Source organism: Pelodiscus sinensis, unplaced genomic scaffold, assembly GCF_049634645.1.
Source record: "Pelodiscus sinensis isolate JC-2024 unplaced genomic scaffold, ASM4963464v1 ctg65, whole genome shotgun sequence".
Taxonomy (NCBI): Eukaryota; Metazoa; Chordata; order Testudines; family Trionychidae; genus Pelodiscus; species Pelodiscus sinensis.
In genome coordinates, this window is record NW_027465825.1 from 236,806 (window position 1) to 258,264 (window position 21,459).

Below are 21,459 nucleotides of genomic sequence, written 5' to 3' on the forward strand. Positions count from 1 at the left end.
CCCCATCCCTGGCCAGCTCTCACCTTGACACTCTGTCACCATGATCGCCTGCGGTCCCGCCACACCTTCCCCCTTGTCACCTGGGCGTGCCAGCTGCACCATGACCAGGTAGGCAGTGACTGGCCGTAGGTTCATGAGTGTGATGTTCTCACTGTTGTCAACTGTGAATTACAGAGGGTCCTGTTACACCAGAGCCATGTGACCAGCGACCTTTTCTAGCCTGCGACGGTGACTTGTGGAGCAAAGGGCTTGTTGGGAATTAAACCACAGGTGTGCTGAGCCTTAGACAATAGGGGTCGATCCCTGAGCCCAACACAGATGGAGCACTGGCAAGAGGACATCCCCAGCTGGCCTGCTGCCTCCTTCCCTCTTGAAAGTTCATGGGGCCCAGGAGTAAGCAATGCACAACACAGACCTGCTGGATCTCAGCATCCCTGCTCTATCCCATCGCTGTCTGCTGCTCAGCCTGCCCCTTCTGCTTCTCCAGTGAGACCATCCCATGGAGATGCAGGGTTCCCCTAGGTGTTACGAGACCACAATATTTGGCGAAGCAGTGATCTCCTCCCTGCATTTGCTATTGCTCCTATCTTTGTGTCATGCTCAAATCTGGTTGCGATTGACTTTACAAGGACACTCATAGAATCCTAGGGCTGGCAGAGACCTCAGGAGTCATCGCGTCCAGCCCCCTGCTCCAGGCAGGACCAACCCAACTCAATCAACCCAGCCAGGGCTTTGTCGAGTCAGGACTTGAAAACCTCTCGGGATGGAGATTCCACCCCCTCCCTAGAGAACCATTCCAGGGCTTCTCCACCCGCCTAGGGAAACAGTTTTTCCTAATCTCCAACCTAGACCTCCCTCACTGCAACTTGAGCCCATTGCTCCTTGTTCTGCCATCTGCCACCACAGAGAACAGCCTCTCCCCATCCTCTTTGAAACCCCCCTTCAGGAAGTTGAAGGCTGCTCTCAAATCCCCCCTCACTCTGCTCTTCTGCAAACTGAACAAGCCCAAATCCCTCAGCCTCTCCTCGTAGGTCATGTGCTCCAGCCCCCCGCTCGACCCTCTCCAATGAATCCACATCCTTTTTGTAGTGGGGTCCCAGAACTGGACACAATATTCCAGGTGTGGCCTCACCAAAGCCGAATAAAGGGGAATAATCACTTCTCTGGATCTGCTGGCAATGCTCCCTAATATGCCATGAGCCTTCTTGGCTACAAGGGCGCCCTGGTGACTCCTATCCAGCCTCTCATCAACTGTAACCCCCAGGTCATTTTCAGCAGCACTGCTATTTAGCCAGCTGGTCCCCAGCGCTGAGCCAGTCGGTTCCCGGTGCTGAGCCAGTCGGTTCCCAGCAGTTAGCCAGTCGGTTCCCGGAGTTGAGCCAGTCGGTTCCCAGCGTTGAGCCAGTCGCTCCCCGGCGCTGAGCCAGTCGGTTCCCGGCGGTTAGCCAGTCGGTTCCCGGAGTTGAGCCAGTCGGTTCCCGGGGTTGAGCCAGTCGCTCCCCGGCGCTCAGCCGGTCGGTTCCCAGCGCTTAGCCAGTCGGTTCCTGGCGCTCAGCCAATCGGTTACCGGCGCTCAGCCAATCGGTTACCGGCGCTCAGACAGTCGGTCCCCAGCGCTGAGCCAGTCGGTCCCCAGCGCTGAGCCAGTCGGTTCCTGGCGCTCAGCCAATCGGTTACCGGCGCTCAGCCAATCGGTTCCCAGCGCTGAGCCAGTCGGTTCCCAGCGCTTAGCCAGTTGGTTCCCGGCGCTGAGCCAGTCGGTTCCCGGCGCTGAGCCAGTCGGTTCCCGGCGCTGAGCCAGTCGGTTCCAAGCGCTCAGCCAGTCGGTTCCCAGCGCTGAGCCAGTCGGTTCCCAGTGCTGAGCCAGTCGGTTCCAAGCGCTCAGCCAGTCGGTTCCCAGCGCTGAGCCAGTCGGTTCCAAGCGCTCAGCCAGTCGGTTCCCAGCGCTGAGCCAGTCGGTTCCAAGCGCTCAGCCAGTCGGTTCCCAGCGCTGAGCCAGTCGGTTCCAAGCGCTCAGCCAGTCGGTTCCCAGCGCTGAGCCAGTCGGTTCCCAGCGCTGAGCCAGTCGGTTCCCAGCGCTCAGCCAGTTGGTTCCCAGCGCTCAGCCAGTCGGTTCCCAGTGCTCAGCCAGTCGGTTCCCAGCGTTGAGCCAGTCGGTTCCCAGCGCTTAACCGGGTGTGTGTTTGTGTGGTGGGGAGTTATTTGCTGTGTGCTGAGCTTGTGTTTGTCTGTTTGTTTGGTTTGTTTGTTTGTTTGTTTGAAGGAGCTTCTAAATGGTTTGAAATCTAGAAGTCTCTGTTAAGTGGCTGAGCCTCAGTCAGGGGGAGGGGCTACCAGAGCTACATAAGCCTATGACTCCACGACCAGTGAGCTTGCGAACATGAACAGCTAACAGGGAGTTTAGAGGGGGAGGTTAGAGGGCACTAGTGACTTGTGTCCTTCTTTAAAACCTAACTCTTAGAATAATCTATACTCCAGAAGTTTAAAAAGAATCCCAGTTTATAATTAAACTTATTCATTAGAAAAATGGAGACAGAAGCCCAGCAGCAGAGTGGGGGCTATCCTGTTTATTGCGTCGAGTGTAACATGTACGATTACCTGCCCTGTGGGCGGGTGGTGTATGTGTGCACCCGTTGCAAGGAGCTCCTGACCCTCAGAGATCGAGTTTGGGGTTTGGACGCCAGGGTGGCTGAACTGGAGGAGCTAAGGGAGGCAGAGAGCTATGTTGATGAGACTTTCCGGGACACTGTAGTACTGTCCCACCTCCAGTCTGAGAACCCCAGTGCTCTTAAGGAGTATGAAAGTCTCAAGGGAACAGAGCATTCAATGGGAGCAGAGGGAAACCATCCCGTAGTTGGGACCCTCCTCCCAGAGGATGTTGCGGTATCCTCTCGCACTGAGGATACCTCTGAGGGGGAGGGAATGCCAGTTAGGAAGAGGCAGGTGTTAGTAGTGGGTGATTTGATCGTTAGAAACATAGGGTATGTCTACACTACCCTCCTAGTTCGAACTAGGAGGGTAATGTAGGCATACTGCACTTGCAAATGAAGCCCGGGATTTGAATTTCCCGGGCTTCATTTGCATAAGCGGGGAGCCGCCATTTTTAAAACCCCGCTGGTTCGAACCCCGTGCAGCGCGGCTACACAGGGCTCAAACTAGGTAGTTCGAACTAAGCTTCCTATTCCGAACTACCGGTACACCTCGTTCCACGAGCCAGTTCCACGAGGTGTGAGGGACTCCAAGAAGATCTCACCAAACTGAGTGATTGGGCAACAAAATGGCAAATGAAATTTAATGTGGATAAGTGTAAAGTAATGCACATCGGGAAAAATAACCCAACTATACATACAGTATGATGGGGGCTAATTTGGCTACGACAAATCAGGAAAGAGATCTTGGAGTTATCGTGGACACTTCTCTGAAAACTTCCACGCAGTGTGCAGCGGCGGTCAAAAAGGCAAATAGGATGCTAGGAATTATTAGGAAAGGGATAGAAAATAAGACCCAGAATATCTTACTGCCCCTGTATAAAACTATGGTATGCCCACATCTAGAATACTGTGTACAGATGTGGTCTCCTCACCTCAAAAAAGATATTTTGGCCTTGGAAAGGGTTCAGAAAAGGGCAACCAAAATGATTAGGGGTTTGGAACAGGTCCCATATGAGGAGCGGTTAAAGCGACTTGGACTTTTCAGTTTAGAAAAGAGGAGACTGAGGGGGGATATGATAGAGGTCTATAAAATCATGAGTGGTGTGGAGAGGGTGAATAAAGAAAAGTTATTCATTAGTTCCCATAATATAAGAACTAGAGGACACCAAATGAAATTAATGGGTAGCAGGTTTAAAACTAATAAAAGGAAGTTCTTCTTCACACAACGTGTAGTCAACCTGTGGAACTCCTTGCCAGAGGAGGCTGTGAAGGCTAGGACTATAATAGAGTTTAAAGAGAAGCTAGATAATTTCATGGAGGTTAGGTCCATAAAAGGCTATTAGCCAGGGGGTAAAATGGTGTCCTTGGCCTCTGTCTGTCAGAGGCTGGAGAGGGATGGCAGGAGACAAATCCCTTGATCATTGTCTTCAGTCCACCCTCTCTGGGGCACCTGGTACTGGCCACTGTCGGCAGACAGGATACTGGGCTAGATGGACCTTTGGTCTGACCCAGTACGGCCGTTCTTATGTTCTAACCAGTCGGTTCCCAGTGCTTAGCCAGTCGGCCCCCAGCGCTCCTACTCCAATCTCTATGTAGCACCAGGTTCTGCTGGTTTTCACACAGCCTGGGAGGGTCTCCATGGGCTTTACTGACTCACTCGCTCAGAACCAGAGGCCAGTGGCTCAGGCCTCCCTGGGTAGAAGTGTCCTTGCTGTAAAGTCAATTGTGGCCAAATTTGAGCATGACACCAAACTGGGAGCAGTAGCTGTGACAAAGAGGCCCTGGGGGGTGCAAAGGTTCCATGCATGGGAGGTGGCACTCAGTGTCCCTGGGGGTCCCTGGTTTAACGTGGCGAGGGGAGAGGGAGTTTGTGGTTGCAGGGAACAGCACAGAACTGGAGCCCCAGTGACTGGTGCCCGGCAGGCCCAGCTTGGAGGGCACAGCCGGGTCTGGCCAGAGAGAGGCCCCAGTGCCCTGCCCAGCCGGTTCCAGCCAGGGGGAGCAAAGGGGGGGAGAAGAGGGGGCCCAGGCGACCCTGGTTACTGGGACAGAAGACAAAGGCCGGGGGAGGGGCTGCTGGCGGAAGATCAAAGACTGGTCTGGGAGACGGGTCCCTCCCTGGACAGGGCAGGCCCCCCTGGCTGCAGGGCAGACTCAGACGGGCTGGGCTGGGGGGGCCAGAGAGCTGCTGGGCCGGGTTCGAAGCTCACTAAACCCGCTAGTATGTGGGAGTCGCTCCGGGCTGCAGACCTGGGCTGCCCTGTTCCCTCGGGGAGCGGGGCCCGGGGTCCAGAATGAGGGGACACCCCGTGGGGGCTCACAGCAGAAACATGCGGGCTGAAGCCCGAGAGGTGCGGCTCCAGGAGGCGGAGGGCTAACTCCTGGAGAAGGGGCAGTCACACTAGAGGGTCAGCATGGCCCAAAAGTGAGCAAAATGCAGGCGGGAAGCGCCAAGTGGCAGAGACGTGAGGGAAGGTTCCTGGCAGTGGGGAAGCGGCAGAGCAGTCGCCCCTCTGAGTTCGAGCCCGCCCCTCGCAAGCGGAGGCCTCACCCACGATGGATGACCAAGGTGAGGTGACGTCCTTGGGCTTGTAGAGCAGCTTGATGGAGGCGATTGGGCCGTCACCACTGAAACCATCCACAGGGGACACCACAAGCTGCCGACTCTGCTTGGCCAGCAACCGCGGGGGATTGAGTGGCACTGGGGGTACTATAGGCAAAGAACAGAACCAACATCAAGACACCCAACATGACGGGGAGGCAAGGAAGAGCAAAGCAGCGTGGAACACAGACACGGAGCAAAGCGACATGTAGCACGGGCATGGCGCAAAGCAACATGTAACACGGGCACGGAGCAAAGCAACATGGAACACGGGCACGGAGCAAAGCAACATGGAACACGGTCACGGAGCAAAGCAACATGTAGCATGGGCACGGAGCAAAGCAACATGTAACACGGGCACGGAGCAAAGCAACATGTAACACGGGCACGGAGCAAAGCAACATGTAGCATGGGCATGGCGCAAAGCAACATGTAACACGGGCACGGAGCAAAGCAACATGTAACACGGGCATGGCGCAAAGCAACGTGTAACACGGGCATGGAGCAAAGCAACGTGTAACACGGGCACGGAGCAAAGCAACGTGTAACACGGGCACGGAGCAAAGCAACATGTAACACGGGCATGGCGCAAAGCAACATGTAACACGGGCATGGAGCAAAGCAACGTGTAACACGGGCACGGAGCAAAGCAACATGTAACATGGGCACGGAGCAAAGCAACATGTAACACGGGCATGGCGCAAAGCAACATGTAACACGGGCACGGAGCAAAGCAACATGTAGCATGGGCATGGAACAAAGCAACATGTAACACAGACACGGAGCAAAGCAACATGTAACACGGGCATGGAGCAAAGCAACGTGTAACACGGGCACGGAGCAAAGCAACATGTAACACGGGCACGGAGCAAAGCAACATGTAACACAGACACGGAGCAAAGCAACATGTAACATGGGCACGGAGCAAAGCAACGTGAAACACGGAGCAAAGCAACGTGAAACACGGGCACGGAGCAAAGCAACATGTAACACGGGCACGGAGCAAAGCAACGTGAAACACAGACACGGAGCAAAGCAACATGTAGCATGGAACAAAGCAACGTGTGACACAGACACGGAGCAAAGCAACATGTAGCATGGAACAAAGCAACGTGTGACACAGACACGGAGCAAAGCAACATGTAGCATGGAACAAAGCAACGTGTGACACAGACACGGAGCAAAGCAACATGTAGCATGGGCATGGAACAAAGCAACATGTGACACAGACACGGAGCAAAGCAACATGTAGCATGGGCATGGAACAAAGCAACATGTAACACAGACACGGAGCAAAGCAACATGTAACACGGGCATGGAACAAAGCAATGTGAGACACAGAACAAAGCAATGTGGAACACAGGCACAGAAAAAGCAACGTGTAACACAGATACTGAGCAAAGCAACGTGTAACACAGATACTGAGCAAAGCAACGTGTAACACAGACACGGAACAAGCAACGTGTAACACAGACACGGAACAAGCAGCGTGTAACACAGATACTGAGCAAAGCAGCGTGTAACACAGATACTGAACAAGCAACGGGTAACACAGATACTGAGCAAAGCAGCGTGTAACACAGACACGGAACAAGCAACGGGTAACACAGACACGGAACAAGCAGCGTGTAACACAGATACTGAGCAAAGCAACGTGTAACACAGACACGGAACAAGCAATGTGTAACACAGACACGGAACAAGCAGCGTGTAACACAGATACTGAGCAAAGCAGCGTGTAACACAGATACTGAACAAGCAACGGGTAACACAGATACTGAGCAAAGCAGCGTGTAACACAGATACTGAACAAGCAACGGGTAACACAGATACTGAGCAAAGCAGCGTGTAACACAGACACGGAACAAGCAGCGTGTAACACAGATACTGAGCAAAGCAACGTGTAACACAGACACGGAACAAGCAACGTGTAACACAGACACGGAACAAGCAGCGTGTAACACAGATACTGAGCAAAGCAGCGTGTAACACAGATACTGAACAAGCAACGGGTAACACAGATACTGAGCAAAGCAACGTGTAACACAGACACGGAACAAGCAGCGTGTAACACAGATACTGAGCAAAGCAGCGTGTAACACAGATACTGAACAAGCAACGGGTAACACAGATACTGAGCAAAGCAGCGTGTAACACAGACACGGAACAAGCAACGGGTAACACAGATACTGAGCAAAGCAGCGTGTAACACAGACACGGAACAAGAAACGGGTAACACAGACACGGAACAAGCAACGGGTAACACAGATACTGAGCAAAGCAGCGTGTAACACAGACACGGAACAAGCAACGGGTAACACAGATACTGAGCAAAGCAGCGTGTAACACAGACACGGAACAAGCAACGGGTAACACAGACACGGAACAAGCAACGGGTAACACAGATACTGAGCAAAGCAGCGTGTAACACAGACACGGAACAAGCAACGGGTAACACAGATACTGAGCAAAGCAGCGTGTAACACAGACACGGAACAAGCAACGTGTAACACAGACACGGAACAAGCAACGGGTAACTCAGACATTGGGCTCCCGAGGGAGCTGGACGTCTCCAGCAGTGGAGATTCCACCTCTCTCTAGCTGCCTCAGCTATCCCAGCTGCTCACCTTTGACATTGACCTTGACTCTCCTGCTGTCCTGACCCCTGCTGGTGCAGACTCTGCATTCCCAGAGGCCCGTGTCCGCCGTGGTGAGCATGGGCACAAGGAACTCGGAGGTGGTTTGCTCTGTTTCCATGATGGCTTTCATTGACTGGGTTGGAGAAACTGTGGTTACTAGGACACAGCCTGTACAGAGCACTACCACAGCCAGATGGGCAGGAAGAGAGTTGGCTGCAGTGGGGAGAGGGAAGCTGCTCGGATCCAGAGAGCAGGCGGAGGGAGGAACAGGAAAGACAGAGAGCAGGTGCAAGGAGCTCTGGGAAGATGGGACGGGGGGCGCAGGGAGCCCCAGGGGAACACGCCGGGGGGCAGGGGATGGAGGCAGAGGGATCCCTGGGAAGACAGGCTGGGGGAGCACAGGGAGCCCCAGGGGAACAGGCCGGGGGGGTGTGTGTGGAGGTAGGGGGATCTCTGGGAGGACGGGTTGGGAAGCACAGGGAGCCCCAGGGGAACAGGCCGGGGGCGGAGGCAGAGGGATCCCTGGGAAGACAGGCTGGGGGAGCACAGGGAGCCCCAGGGGAACAGGCCGGGGGGGTGTGTGTGGAGGTAGGGGGATCTCTGGGAGGACGGGTCGGGAAGCACAGGGAGCCCCAGGGGAACAGGCCGGGGGCGGAGGCAGAGGGATCCCTAGGAAGACAGGACGGGGGGGGGGCACAGGGAGCCCCAGGAGAACAGGCCGGGGGTGGAGGCAGAGGGATCCCTAGGAAGACAGGACGGGGGGGGGGGGCACAGGGAGCCCCAGGGGAACACGCCGGGGGGCAGGGGATGGAGGCAGAGGGATCCCTGGGAAGACAGGCTGGGGGAGCACAGGGAGCCCCAGGGGAACAGGCCGGAGGCAGAGGGATCCCTGGGAAGACAGGACAGGGGGCACAGGGAGCCCCAGGGGAACAGGCCGGGGGGGTGTGTGTGGAGGTAGGGGGATCTCTGGGAGGACGGGTTGGGAAGCACAGGGAGCCCCAGGGGAACAGGCCGGGGGCGGAGGCAGAGGGATCCCTAGGAAGACAGGACGGGGGGGGGGGGGCACAGGGAGCCCCAGGGGAACAGGCCGGGGTTGGAGGCAGAGGGATCCCTAGGAAGACAGGACGGGGGGGGGCACAGGGAGCCCCAGGGGAACAGGCCGGGGTTGGAGGCAGAGGGATCCCTAGGAAGACAGGACGGGGGGGGGGGGCACAGGGAGCCCCAGGGGAACAGGCCGGGGGCGGAGGCAGAGGGATCCCTAGGAAGACAGGACGGGGGGGGGGGGCACAGGGAGCCCCAGGGGAACAGGCCGGGGGCGGAGGCAGAGGGATCCCTAGGAAGACAGGACGGGGGGGGGCACAGGGAGCCCCAGGGGAACAGGCCGGGGGTGGAGGCAGAGGGATCCCTAGGAAGACAGGACGGGGGGGGGGGGCACAGGGAGCCCCAGGGGAACAGGCCGGGGGCGGAGGCAGAGGGATCCCTGGGAAGACAGGACGGGGGGCACAGGGAGCCCCAGGGGAACAGGCCGGGGTTGGAGGCAGAGGGATCCCTGGGAAGACAGGACGGGGGGGCACAGGGAGCCCCAGGGGAACACGCCAGGGGCGGAGGCAGAGGGATCCCTGGGAAGACAGGATGGGAGCCACAGGGAGCCCCAGGGGAACACGCCGGGGGCGGAGGCAGAGGGATCACTAGGAAGACAGGATAGGAGCCACAGGGAGCCCCAGGGGAACACGCCGGGGGCGGAGGCAGAGGGATCACTAGGAAGACAGGATGGGGGGGGCACAGGGAGCCCCAGGGGAACAGGCCGGGGTTGGAGGCAGAGGGATCCCTGGGAAGACAGGACGGGGGGGCACAGGGAGCCCCAGGGGAACACGCCAGGGGCGGAGGCAGAGGGATCACTAGGAAGACAGGAGGGGGGGGTGCAGGGAGCCCCAGGGGAACAGGCCGGGGGCGGAGGCAGAGGGATCCCTAGGAAGACAGGATGGGGGCCACAGGGAGCCCCAGGGGAACACGCCGGGGGCGGAGGCAGAGGGATCCCTAGGAAGACAGGAGGGGGGGTGCAGGGAGCCCCAGGGGAACACGCCGGGGGGCGGAGGCAGAGGGATCCCTAGGAAGACAGGAGGGGGGGGTGCAGGGAGCCCCAGGGGAACACGCCGGGGGCGGAGGCAGAGGGATCCCTAGGAAGACAGGACGGGGGGCACAGGGAGCCCCAGGGGAACAGGCCGGGGTTGGAGGCAGAGGGATCCCTGGGAAGACAGGACGGGGGGCACAGGGAGCCCCAGGGGAACAGGCCGGGGTTGGAGGCAGAGGGATCCCTGGGAAGACAGGAGGGGGGGCGCAGGGAGCCCCAGGGGAACACGCTGGGGGCGGAGGCAGAGGGATCCCTAGGAAGACAGGAGGGGGGGCACAGGGAGCCCCAGGGGAACACGCCGGGGGTGGAGGCGCAGGGATACCCAGGGAGGGCAGGTACCGTGAGCACCGTCCCGTCAGCCTTGTGCAGCTCGATGCTGTCTCGCACTGGGGGCGGGTTGCCCGTGGCCGCACAGCTGATCACAGGCTGGGAGCCCACGTTGAACTCCAATTCTGTGTCCCAGTTGATGATCTGGGGGATCCGATCTGGACGCCAAAGAGCAGCACTGAGCACGCAAGCCGCTGGGCTTGTCAGATCCCAGGGAAGGAGTTCACCAGTTCAGCCTTAAGGGTGCGGGGGTATGGCAGCCCAGGGTGCATGGGGGCGGCTCTAGGTACCCAGCTACCCATTCCCAGCCAGCCAGCTGCAGGCCCGCAGGGGCTCGGGGCCAGGGGTTCTGCACCGAGGTCCTCCAGGCAGCTCCACACAGCCACCCTCACCAGTTCAGATGCCCTGAGGACGTGAGTGACCTGGGCTCCAGGGAGAAGTCCCAGCAAGGACAGCTGTGACGTAGTGGGGGTACTTGCTGGGATGTGGTGACCCCTGCTGTCTGGAGCAAGACCCAGCAGGGAAAGCCTCACTAGGCAGAGGTAGTGCCAAACTTGTTGAACCAGTGGCCAGACACCCCCCATGGAGAGGAACAAAGGAAGGTGGATGCTGCCCTGGCTGGGGGGCAGGGCTGGAAGAGGGTTAGTTAGTTCCTGGCTGGAAGGCAGGGAATAAGGAGCTGGGGAGGGGGCTGGGACTCCCCTATCTCAAGGGGGGCACTGAGGCCTCTTAGCCCCAGTTCCTGTAACCAGATTACATCTGTGCTGCGCTGTGCTGGAGGAGCAATAAACCCCCCTCAATTCCACTGGCTGGTGCAGCCTGTTTGTGCCATTTCGGGGTGCAGGAGACGGGGAACCCCCAACGCGCCGTCACACCAGCTGATGGCTCTGGCCCCTCTTCTCCACTGACACGTCCTTGCTCTCGCCAGCACCATGTGCCCAGGCCAGTGCCTACAGGCCAGGATCGGAGCAGGGTCTGCTGGGCCCGCTCCCAATGCTGCAGCTCCCAGCGCTGGTCTTTGGCGGCTTTCCAGCCTGGGGCCCTGCCCCCACATCACCAGCCAGACTGGGGCTGTGCATGCCCGTCTATGGCGGTACTGGGCGGGGAGCAGTGCCCCAGGGGGCTAGTACTGCAGCATTGCCGGGGCAGGGGGAAGGGCAGCGCCCCTGAGAATGCTAGCACCCCAGCATTGCCGTGGCAAGGACAGACTCTGCAGAGCAGTGCACCGGGGGGGTGCCCCAGCATTGCAGGGGCAGACCCCGCAGGGCTGGGGCTGGGGCAGAGCAGTGGGGGGGTGTCCCAGCATTGCAGGGACAGACCCCGCAGGGCTGGGGCTGGGGCAGAGCAGTGGGGGGGTGTCCCAGCATTGCAGGGACAGACCCCGCAGGGCTGGGGAAAGGGCAGAGCACCGGGGGGGTGCCCCAGCATTGCAGGGGCAGACCCCGCAGGGCTGGGGAAAGGGCAGAGCAGTGGGGGGGTGCCCCAGCATTGCAGGGGCAGACACCGCAGGGCTGGGGCTGGGGCAGAGCAGTGGGGGGGTGTCCCAGCATTGCAGGGGCAGACACCGCAGGGCTGGGGCTGGGGCAGAGCAGTGCGGGGGTGTCCCAGCATTGCAGGGGCAGACCCCGCAGGGCTGGGGAAAGGGCAGAGCAGCGGGGGGGTGCCCCAGCATTGCAGGGGCAGACACCGCAGGGCTGGGGCTGGGGCAGAGCAGTGCACCGGGGGGGTGTCCCAGCATTGCAGGGGCAGACACCGCAGGGCTGGGGAAAGGGCAGAGCAGCGGGGAGGGGGGTGCCCCAGCATTGCAGGGGCAGACACCGCAGGGCTGGGGAAAGGGCAGAGCAGCGGGGAGGGGGGTGCCCCAGCATTGCAGGGGCAGACACCGCAGGGCTGGGGCTGGGGCTGGGGCAGAGCAGTGGGGGGGGTGTCCCAGCATTGTAGGGGCAGACACCGCAGGGCTGGGGCTGGGGCAGAGCAGTGGGGGGGTGCCCCAGCATTGCAGGGACAGACCCCGCAGGGCTGGGGAAAGGGCAGAGCAGTGGGGGGGTGCCCCAGCATTGCAGGGACAGACACCGCAGGGCTGGGGAAAGGGCAGAGCAGCGGGGGGGTGCCCCAGCATTGCAGGGGCAGACACCGCAGGGCTGGGGAAAGGGCAGAGCAGCGGGGAGGGGGGTGCCCCAGCATTGCAGGGGCAGACACCGCAGGGCTGGGGAAAGGGCAGAGCAGCGGGGAGGGGGGTGCCCCAGCATTGCAGGGGCAGACACCGCAGGGCTGGGGCTGGGGCTGGGGCAGAGCAGTGGGGGGGTGCCCCAGCATTGCAGGGACAGACCCCGCAGGGCTGGGGAAAGGGCAGAGCAGTGGGGGGGTGCCCCAGCATTGCAGGGGCAGACACCGCAGGGCTGGGGAAAGGGCAGAGCAGTGGGGGGGTGCCCCAGCATTGCAGGGGCAGACACCGCAGGGCTGGGGAAAGGGCAGAGCAGTGGGGGGGTGCCCCAGCATTGCAGGGGCAGACACCGCAGGGCTGGGGCTGGGGCAGAGCAGTGGGGGGGTGTCCCAGTATTGCAGGGGCAGACACCGCAGGGCTGGGGCTGGGGCAGAGCAGTGCGGGGGTGCCCCAGCATTGTAGGGGCAGACACCGCAGGGCTGGGGCTGGGGCAGAGCAGTGGGGGGGTGCCCCAGCATTGCAGGGGCAGACACCGCAGGGCTGGGGCTGGGGCAGAGCAGTGCGGGGGTGTCCCAGCATTGCAGGGGCAGACACCACAGGGCTGGGGAAAGGGCAGAGCAGCGGGGGGGTGCCCCAGCATTGCAGGGGCAGACACCGCAGGGCTGGGGAAAGGGCAGAGCAGCGGGGGGGGGGTGCCCCAGCATTGCAGGGGCAGACACCGCAGGGCTGGGGCTGGGGCAGAGCAGTGGGGGGGTGTCCCAGCATTGTAGGGGCAGACACCGCAGGGCTGGGGCTGGGGCTGGGGCAGAGCAGTGGGGGGGTGTCCCAGCATTGTAGGGGCAGACACCGCAGGGCTGGGGAAAGGGCAGAGCAGTGGGGGGGTGCCCCAGCATTGCAGGGGCAGACACCGCAGGGCTGGGGAAAGGGCAGAGCAGTGGGGGGGTGCCCCAGCATTGCAGGGGCAGACACCGCAGGGCTGGGGCTGGGGCAGAGCAGCGGCAGAGATCCCGCGGGTCCCTGCTGGGCAGTGTTGGGCCCATGGCAGATCAGGAGGGACGGCACCAAGGGAGCTCTACCTGATTTCTCGCAGTGTTCCCCGTGCCACCCTGAGGGGCAGACGCAGCCGGTGAAGCGGTTGCAGGCGCCTCCGTGTTGGCAGTGGCACTCCAGGGCACAGTCTGCGCCGTAGCGTCCGAGGGGGCAGGCTGAGGGAAGAGCCAAGCGTTCACTGGTGCAGGGCTTTGGCGTGAGGCCCGTGCAAGGCAGAGCACAAGCAGCGCCTACAACCAGGGCTCCCCCAGGACTGGGTGCCCAGGGCCCAAGAGCCAGGGCTCGCCTGCCCTTCTGTCCAAGCAGCGAGGTGTGCTCGCTCGGGACTTTCTACTGCGGGCCCCACCCCAGCCTCTCCCAGCCCACCGTGTCCCTGGGATGCACTGGGGGTCAGAGGAGATGGGCATCGGCTAAGTTTGAGCTGTGGAAGTTCCCGTTCTCAAACCACTTTGCATCTGGGCTGGGCTGCTGCGGGTGCTTTGCTTGGGGGCTGCGCGCTGGAGACAGGAGCCCTGCTCATCCTTCCCCAAGGAGAAGCGCCATCGTACCCGGAAAGCTGCCCAGGCAGCAGGGAGACCCAAACCACAGCAAGGAACCCAGCCGAATGGGGTGGGGTGGGAGTGGGGAGCTGCCTTGGCCCCACTGCTAAGGAGCAGGCTCAGGCCCCTGTGTGTGGTGACTCCCCTTGGGCCTGAAAGGAGCCAGCCTGGATCCAGCAGGGAGAGGCCAAGCTACTGTACCTGTGCTGCACTGGGAGCCGCTCCATCCGGATGCGCAGGAGCAGCCGTAGGGATCCGGCAGGCAGAAGCTCAGCCCCTTGCAGCCCTGCTCACTGTTGCACCGTTCCTGGCAGTTACGGCCAAACCTGCCTTCCCTGCAGGCTTCAGGACAAGACAAATCCCCTCAGGCCTCTGCCCCAGTTGCTGCTCTCCTGCCAAGGGCCTGGCCCTGCCCCAATAAACCCAGCTCAGCCTCTCCAGCAGGACAAGCCACGCTGCCAGCACCCAGGTCCATAGACAGCTCAGAGCTCAGCAAACCCAGCGGGAAGTGAGGCGGTTCTGGCCCAACTGTGGCTGAGCACAAAGTCTGCTCAGTGCCACAGGGCAGAGCAGAGGTGCTGGCTGAGGGACCAAACTCCCGATAGTATGTATGGAAGATCTTGACCACAGTCTCTGTTAAGAATCTTTCACATATACTCAAACCTTACGGGCCTGGTCTGAGGCCTGAGGCCTAGCTAACAACGGACAATACATGATTAAAAGGAAACAGAGACAAGCAAAGACAGGCCTTGTTTGTACAACTAGGCATGAAACAAGCTGAGACAGCAGAACCCCAGGTGCAGGGCAGTAGTTGGGGCCTTATCGTGAATTACAGACACATAACTCCTTGAGAGTGACCTCGAACGTCTGCCTACCAAGTTCAGGAGGCGATAGCAGTGTAGCCTCCCCACACCCCAGCCAGGGTTCGGGGAGGGGAGCCGGCCAGCATGCTAGCATGAGTAATGATAGCCGCCCATCCCAGATGCCAATCCAGTCCAAAGGGGCGCAGTAGTAAATATATACAATTGCCAATGCTGTGTACTCGTTACTGTTCTCTTTGTTTTAAGACCATGGAGGAATGTACCTGCAAGCAAACCTGTCTGGGAGATGCCACCTGTCATTTCTATGGACCTGAAATCTATTTACTGCAAAATGACACTTGAGACGCAACACCTGTTTATTAGCACACATGTAAACCTGAGCTATGGGCGGAGCATTTATGTAATCCCAGCCCGTCGCATCTCTCCGCCCATTGGCACCCTATATAATCTATAGTAACCCACTGTTGGGCAGTCTCACTGACAGGAATGCCATCCCGTCGCATCTCTCTGCCCATTGGCACCCTATATAATCTATAGTAACCCACTGTTGGGCAGTCTCACTGATGGGAATCCCATCCCGTCGCGTCTCTCCGCCCATTGGCACCCTATATAATCTATAGTAACCCACTGTTGGGCAGTCTCACTGATGGGAATCCCATCCCATTGCGTCTCTCCGCCCATTGGTACCCTATATAATCTATAGTAACCCACTGTTGGGCAGTCTCACTGATGGGAATCCCATCCCGTTGCGTCTCTCCGCCCATTGGCACCCTATATAATCTATAGTAACCCACTGTTGGGCAGTCTCACTGATGGGAATCCCATCCCGTCGCGTCTCTCCGCCCATTGGTACCCTATATAATCTATAGTAACCCACTGTTGGGCAGTCTCACTGATGGGAATCCCATCCCGTCGCGACTCTCCACCCATTGGTACCCTATATAATCTATAGTAACCCACTGTTGGGCAGTCTCATTGACAGGAATCCCACCCCGTCACATCTCTCTGCCCATTGGCACCCTATATAATCTATAGTAACCCACTATTGGGCAGTCTCACTGACAAGAATCCCACCCCGTCATGTCTCGCCGCCCATTGGCACCCTATATAATCTATAGTAACCCACTGTTGGGCAGTCTCACTGATGGGAATCCCACCCGTCACGTCTCTCTGCCCATTGGCACCTTATATAATCTATAGTAACCCACTGTTGGGCAGTCTCACTGATGGGAATCCTACCCCGTCATGTCTCTCCGCCCATTGGCACCTTATATAATCTATAGTAACCCACTCTTAGGCAGTCTCACTGACAGGAATCCCACCCCGTCACGTCTCTCCGCCCATTGGCACCCTATATAATCTATAGTAACCCACTGTTGGGCAGTCTCACTGATGGGAATCCCATCCCGTCGCGTCTCTCCGCCCATTGGTACCCTATATAATCTATAGTAACCCACTGTTGGGCAGTCTCACTGATGGGAATCCCATCCCGTCGCGACTCTCCACCCATTGGTACCCTATATAATCTATAGTAACCCACTGTTGGGCAGTCTCATTGACAGGAATCCCACCCCGTCACATCTCTCTGCCCATTGGCACCCTATATAATCTATAGTAACCCACTATTGGGCAGTCTCACTGACAAGAATCCCACCCCGTCATGTCTCGCCGCCCATTGGCACCCTATATAATCTATAGTAACCCACTGTTGGGCAGTCTCACTGACAGGAATCCCACCCCGTCACGTCTCTCCGCCCATTGGTACCCTATATAATCTATAGTAACCCACTGTTGGGCAGTCTCATTGACAGGAATCCCACCCCGTCACGTCTCTCCGCCCATTGGCACCCTATATAATCTACAGTAACCCACTGTTGGGCAGTCTCACTGACAGGAATCCCATCCTGTCACGTCTCTCCGCCCATTGGCACCCTATATAATCTATAGTAACCCACTGTTGGGCAGTCTCACTGATGGGAATCCCATCCCATCGCGTCTCTCCGCCCATTGGCACCCTATATAATCTATAGTAACCCACTGTTGGGCAGTCTCACTGACAGGAATCCCACCCTGTCACGTCTCTCCGCCCATTGGTATCCTATATACTCTATAGTAACCCACTGTTGGGCAGTCTCACTGACAGGAATCCCACCCCGTCACGTCTCTCTGCCCATTGGCACCTTATATAATCTATAGTAACCCACTGTTGGGCAGTCTCACTGATGGGAATCCTACCCCGTCATGTCTCTCCGCCCATTGGCACCTTATATAATCTATAGTAACCCACTCTTAGGCAGTCTCACTGACAGGAATCCCACCCCGTCACGTCTCTCCGCCCATTGGCACCCTATATAATCTATAGTAGACCACTGTTGGGCAGTCTCACTGAGCCTAACAGCAAAGCGAAACGCCGCCAGCACTGTGTGTAATAAACCCTTGTGCTTGGATCTATACAGTGTCGAACTTCTATTTCTTCACTGGCCAGATGCAACACAAGCCAAATGTGCGTCAGCGGCAGGTGAAAAAGCGCCGCTCTCTGGGGCCAAACAGGAACGTCCCTGCGCAGCCCTGTGGCTGTGACACTGTCAGAGACAAGGCTAATCTGAATGGGCCCAGACACCACATAGCCTCAGCTCCTGCCCAGAGCAATCTGTCTGCCCAGCCCCGTTTGCAGCATGCACTGCAAGGGGGAGCAGCATTGGGCTGGGTTGGGATTTCTGCACTTGCCAGCACAGGGGATCTCAGCTCAGGGGACTATGAACAAGATGCTCTTTGGATAGGTGCAGAGCCTCTGAGAGCCCAGGCTGCCAGGCCAGGCCACAAGGACTAGAGACACAGATTATACGACCACAAAGGACCACTGTGACCATCTGGTCTCGCCTCCTGCACAGCTCAGGCTAGAGACAGTGCACAGATTGAGTGTGGAACGCGTCCCCCGCCCCACCTCATCCTCACACCTCTTCTCTGGGCCTAACCCAGCATCTCCACACCCCTCTAGCTGTGCCCCGTGCCGGCACAAGCCTCACCACTGCTGTGTACAGAGGCACAAATCACCACCCTGCTTGACAGTCTCACGGGGATCTGCTCCCTCCCCCGTGAGTCTCTGGTGAGTGCACACCTGTGCAATGAGAGACCCCTTGTGGGGATTTGCCCCCTCCCCCATGGGTCTATGGCGAGTGCACACCTGTGCAATGAGAGACCCCCTGTGGGGATTTGCCCCCTCTCCCGTGGGACTACGGTGAGTGCACACCTGTGCAATGAGAGACCCCCCGTGGGGATTTGCCCCCTCCCCCATGGGTCTAAGGCGAGTGCACACCTGTGCAATGAGAGACCCCTCGTGGGGATCTGCCCCCTCCCCGTGGGACTACGGTGAGTGCACACCTGTGCAATGAGAGACCCCTCGTGGGGATCTGCTCCCTCCCCGTGGGACTACGGTGAGTGCACACCTGTGCAATGAGAGACCCCTCGTGGGGATCTGCCCCCTCCCCCGTGGGACTACGGTGAATGCACACCTGTATAGTGAGACCCCCCGTGGGGATCTGCCCCCTCCCCGTGGGACTACAGTGAGTGCACACCTGTGCAATGAGAGACCCCTCGTGGGGATCTGCCCCCTCCCCCGTGGGACTACAGTGAGTGCACACCTGTATAGTGAGAGACCCCTCGTGGGGATCTGCCCCCTCCCCGTGGGACTACGGTGAGTGCACACCTGTGAGGTCACTGTATTCTGGGTGCAACATGGAAGGGAGCCTGAGCTCTGTGACTCTCCTCCCTCATGGGTCCCAGAGCCCAGCCTCCAGCCCAGCTCAAATACCACAGTCCAAGGGCCCCTTAGCCTGAGCTGTGCGAGCCTGAGTCAGCTGCCACGGGCTGGGCCAGTGGTGGGTGTTCACTGCAGTGCAGACATGCCCTGGGTGTTCAGACTGTACTCTGCTCTAAACCCCTCGCTCACACCAGTACAGGGCAACATCCCAGGGTTCGATCCCTGGTTTTCTGCCCCTCTTTACAAGGACCTGGGGAAATGTAGAGCCCCAGCACCCCCTCCTCCCACAGGGCCGGGCTGTAGAGCCCCAGCACCCCCTCCTCCCACAGGGCCGGGCTGTAGAGCCCCAGCACCCCCTCCTCCCACAGGGCCGGGCTGTAGAGGCCCAGCACCCCCTCCTCCCACGGGGCCGGGCTGTAGAGCCCCAGAACCCCCTCCTCCCACGGGGCCGGGCTGTAGAGGCCCAGCACCCCCTCCTCCCACGGGGCCGGGCTGTAGAGCCCCAGCACCCCCTCCTCCCACGGGGCCGGGCTGTAGAGCCCCAGCACCCCCTCCTCCCACGGGGCCGGGCTGTAGAGCCCCAGCACCCCCTCCTCCCACGGGGCCGGGCTGTAGAGGCCCAGCACCCCCTCCTCCCACGGGGCCGGGCTGTAGAGGCCCAGCACCCCCTCCTCCCACGGGGCCGGGCTGTAGAGGCCCAGCACCCCCTCCTCCCACGGGGCCGGGCTGTAGAGGCCCAGCACCCCCTCCTCCCACGGGGCCGGGCTGTAGAGGCCCAGCACCCCCTGCTCCCACGGGGCCAGGCTGTAGAGGCCCAGCACCCCCTCCTCCCACGGGGCCGGGCTGTAGAGGCCCAGCACCCCCTCCTCCCACGGGGCCGGGCTGTAGAGGCCCAGCACCCCCTGCTCCCACGGGGCCGGGCTGTAGAGGCCCAGCACCCCCTCCTCCCACGGGGCCGGGCTGTAGAGGCCCAGCACCCCCTGCTCCCACGGGGCCGGGCTGTAGAGGCCCAGCACCCCCTGCTCCCACGGGGCCGGGCTGTAGAGGCCCAGCACCCCCTGCTCCCACGGGGCCGGGCTGTAGAGGCCCAGCACCCCCTGCTCCCACGGGGCCGGGCTGTAGAGGCCCAGCACCCCCTGCTCCCACGGGGCCGGGCTGTAGAGGCCCAGCACCCCCTCCTCCCACGGGGCCGGGCTGTAGAGGCCCAGCACCCCCTCCTCCCACGGGGCCGGGCTGTAGAGGCCCAGCACCCCCTGCTCCCACGGGGCCGGGCTGTAGAGGCCCAGCACCCCCTCCTCCCACGGGGCCGGGCTGTAGAGGCCCAGCACCCCCTGCTCCCACGGGGCCGGGCTGTAGAGGCCCAGCACCCCCTGCTCCCACGGGGCCGGGCTGTAGAGGCCCAGCACCCCCTACTCCCACGGGGCCGGGCTGTAGAGGCCCAGCACCCCCTCCTCCCACGGGGCCGGGCTGTAGAGGCCCAGCACCCCCTCCTCCCACGGGGCCGGGCTGTAGAGGCCCAGCACCCCCTGCTCCCACGGGGCCGGGCTGTAGAGGCCCAGCACCCCCTGCTCCCACGGGGCCGGGCTGTAGAGGCCCAGCACCCCCTGCTCCCACGGGGCCGGGCTGTAGAGGCCCAGCACCCCCTGCTCCCACGGGGCCGGGCTGTAGAGGCCCAGCACCCCCTGCTCCCACGGGGCCGGGCTGTAGAGCCCCAGCACCCCCTGCTCCCACGGGGCCGGGCTGTAGAGCCCCAGCACCCCCTGCTCCCACGGGGCCGGGCTGTAGAGCCCCAGCACCCCCTGCTCCCACGGGGCCGGGCTGTAGAGGCCCAGCACCCCCTGCTCCCACGGGGCCGGGCTGTAGAGGCCCAGCACCCCCTGCTCCCACGGGGCCGGGCTGTAGAGGCCCAGCACCCCCTCCTCCCACGGGGCCGGGCTGTAGAGGCCCAGCACCCCCTCCTCCCACGGGGCCGGGCTGTAGAGGCCCAGCACCCCCTCCTCCCACGGGGCCGGGCTGTAGAGCCCCAGCACCCCCTGCTCCCACGGGGCCGGGCTGTAGAGGCCCAGCACCCCCTGCTCCCACGGGGCCGGGCTGTAGAGCCCCAGCACCCCCTCCTCCCACGGGGCCGGGCTGTAGAGGCCCAGCACCCCCTCCTCCCACGGGGCCGGGCTGTAGAGCCCCAGCACCCCCTCCTCCCACGGGGCCGGGCTGTAGAGGCCCAGCACCCCCTGCTCCCACGGGGCCGGGCTGTAGAGGCCCAGCACCCCCTGCTCCCACGGGGCCGGGCTGTAGAGGCCCAGCACCCCCTCCTCCCACGGGGCCGGGCTGTAGAGGCCCAGCACCCCCTCCTCCCACGGGGCCGGGCTGTAGAGGCCCAGCACCCCCTCCTCCCACGGGGCCGGGCTGTAGAGGCCCAGCACCCCCTGCTCCCACGGGGCCGGGCTGTAGAGGCCCAGCACCCCCTCCTCCCACGGGGCCGGGCTGTAGAGGCCCAGCACCCCCTCCTCCCACGGGGCCGGGCTGTAGAGGCCCAGCACCCCCTCCTCCCACGGGGCCGGGCTGTAGAGGCCCAGCACCCCCTCCTCCCACGGGGCCGGGCTGTAGAGGCCATACCTTTCTCACAGCGTGTGCCCATGAAACCTGGGGGGCAGATACACTCTCCAACGGTGTCGTGGCAGATGCCTCCATGCAGGCAGTCAGGACAGTCCTTCTCACAGGAGGAGCCCCACTTATTCGCTGGGCACCCTGGGGAGAAAGCGGAGGGGCTCAGGGAAG

General features: G+C 60.9%; 1 protein-coding gene across 1 annotated transcript in view; it reads right to left on the bottom strand.

Annotated features, from left to right (window-relative positions):
- Positions 1 to 21,459, bottom strand: part of TIE1 (tyrosine kinase with immunoglobulin like and EGF like domains 1) — a 78,286-nt gene that overhangs the window by 30,017 nt on the left and 26,810 nt on the right. The window contains exons 5-11 of the mRNA XM_075914584.1: positions 21,298 to 21,429; positions 14,305 to 14,445; positions 13,591 to 13,719; positions 10,363 to 10,508; positions 7,881 to 8,025; positions 5,203 to 5,361; positions 24 to 161 (exon numbers count right to left, since the gene is read on the bottom strand). Coding sequence (XP_075770699.1) covers positions 24 to 161; positions 5,203 to 5,361; positions 7,881 to 8,025; positions 10,363 to 10,508; positions 13,591 to 13,719; positions 14,305 to 14,445; positions 21,298 to 21,429 — 990 coding nt within the window. The remainder of the gene's footprint in view (positions 1 to 23; positions 162 to 5,202; positions 5,362 to 7,880; positions 8,026 to 10,362; positions 10,509 to 13,590; positions 13,720 to 14,304; positions 14,446 to 21,297; positions 21,430 to 21,459) is intronic.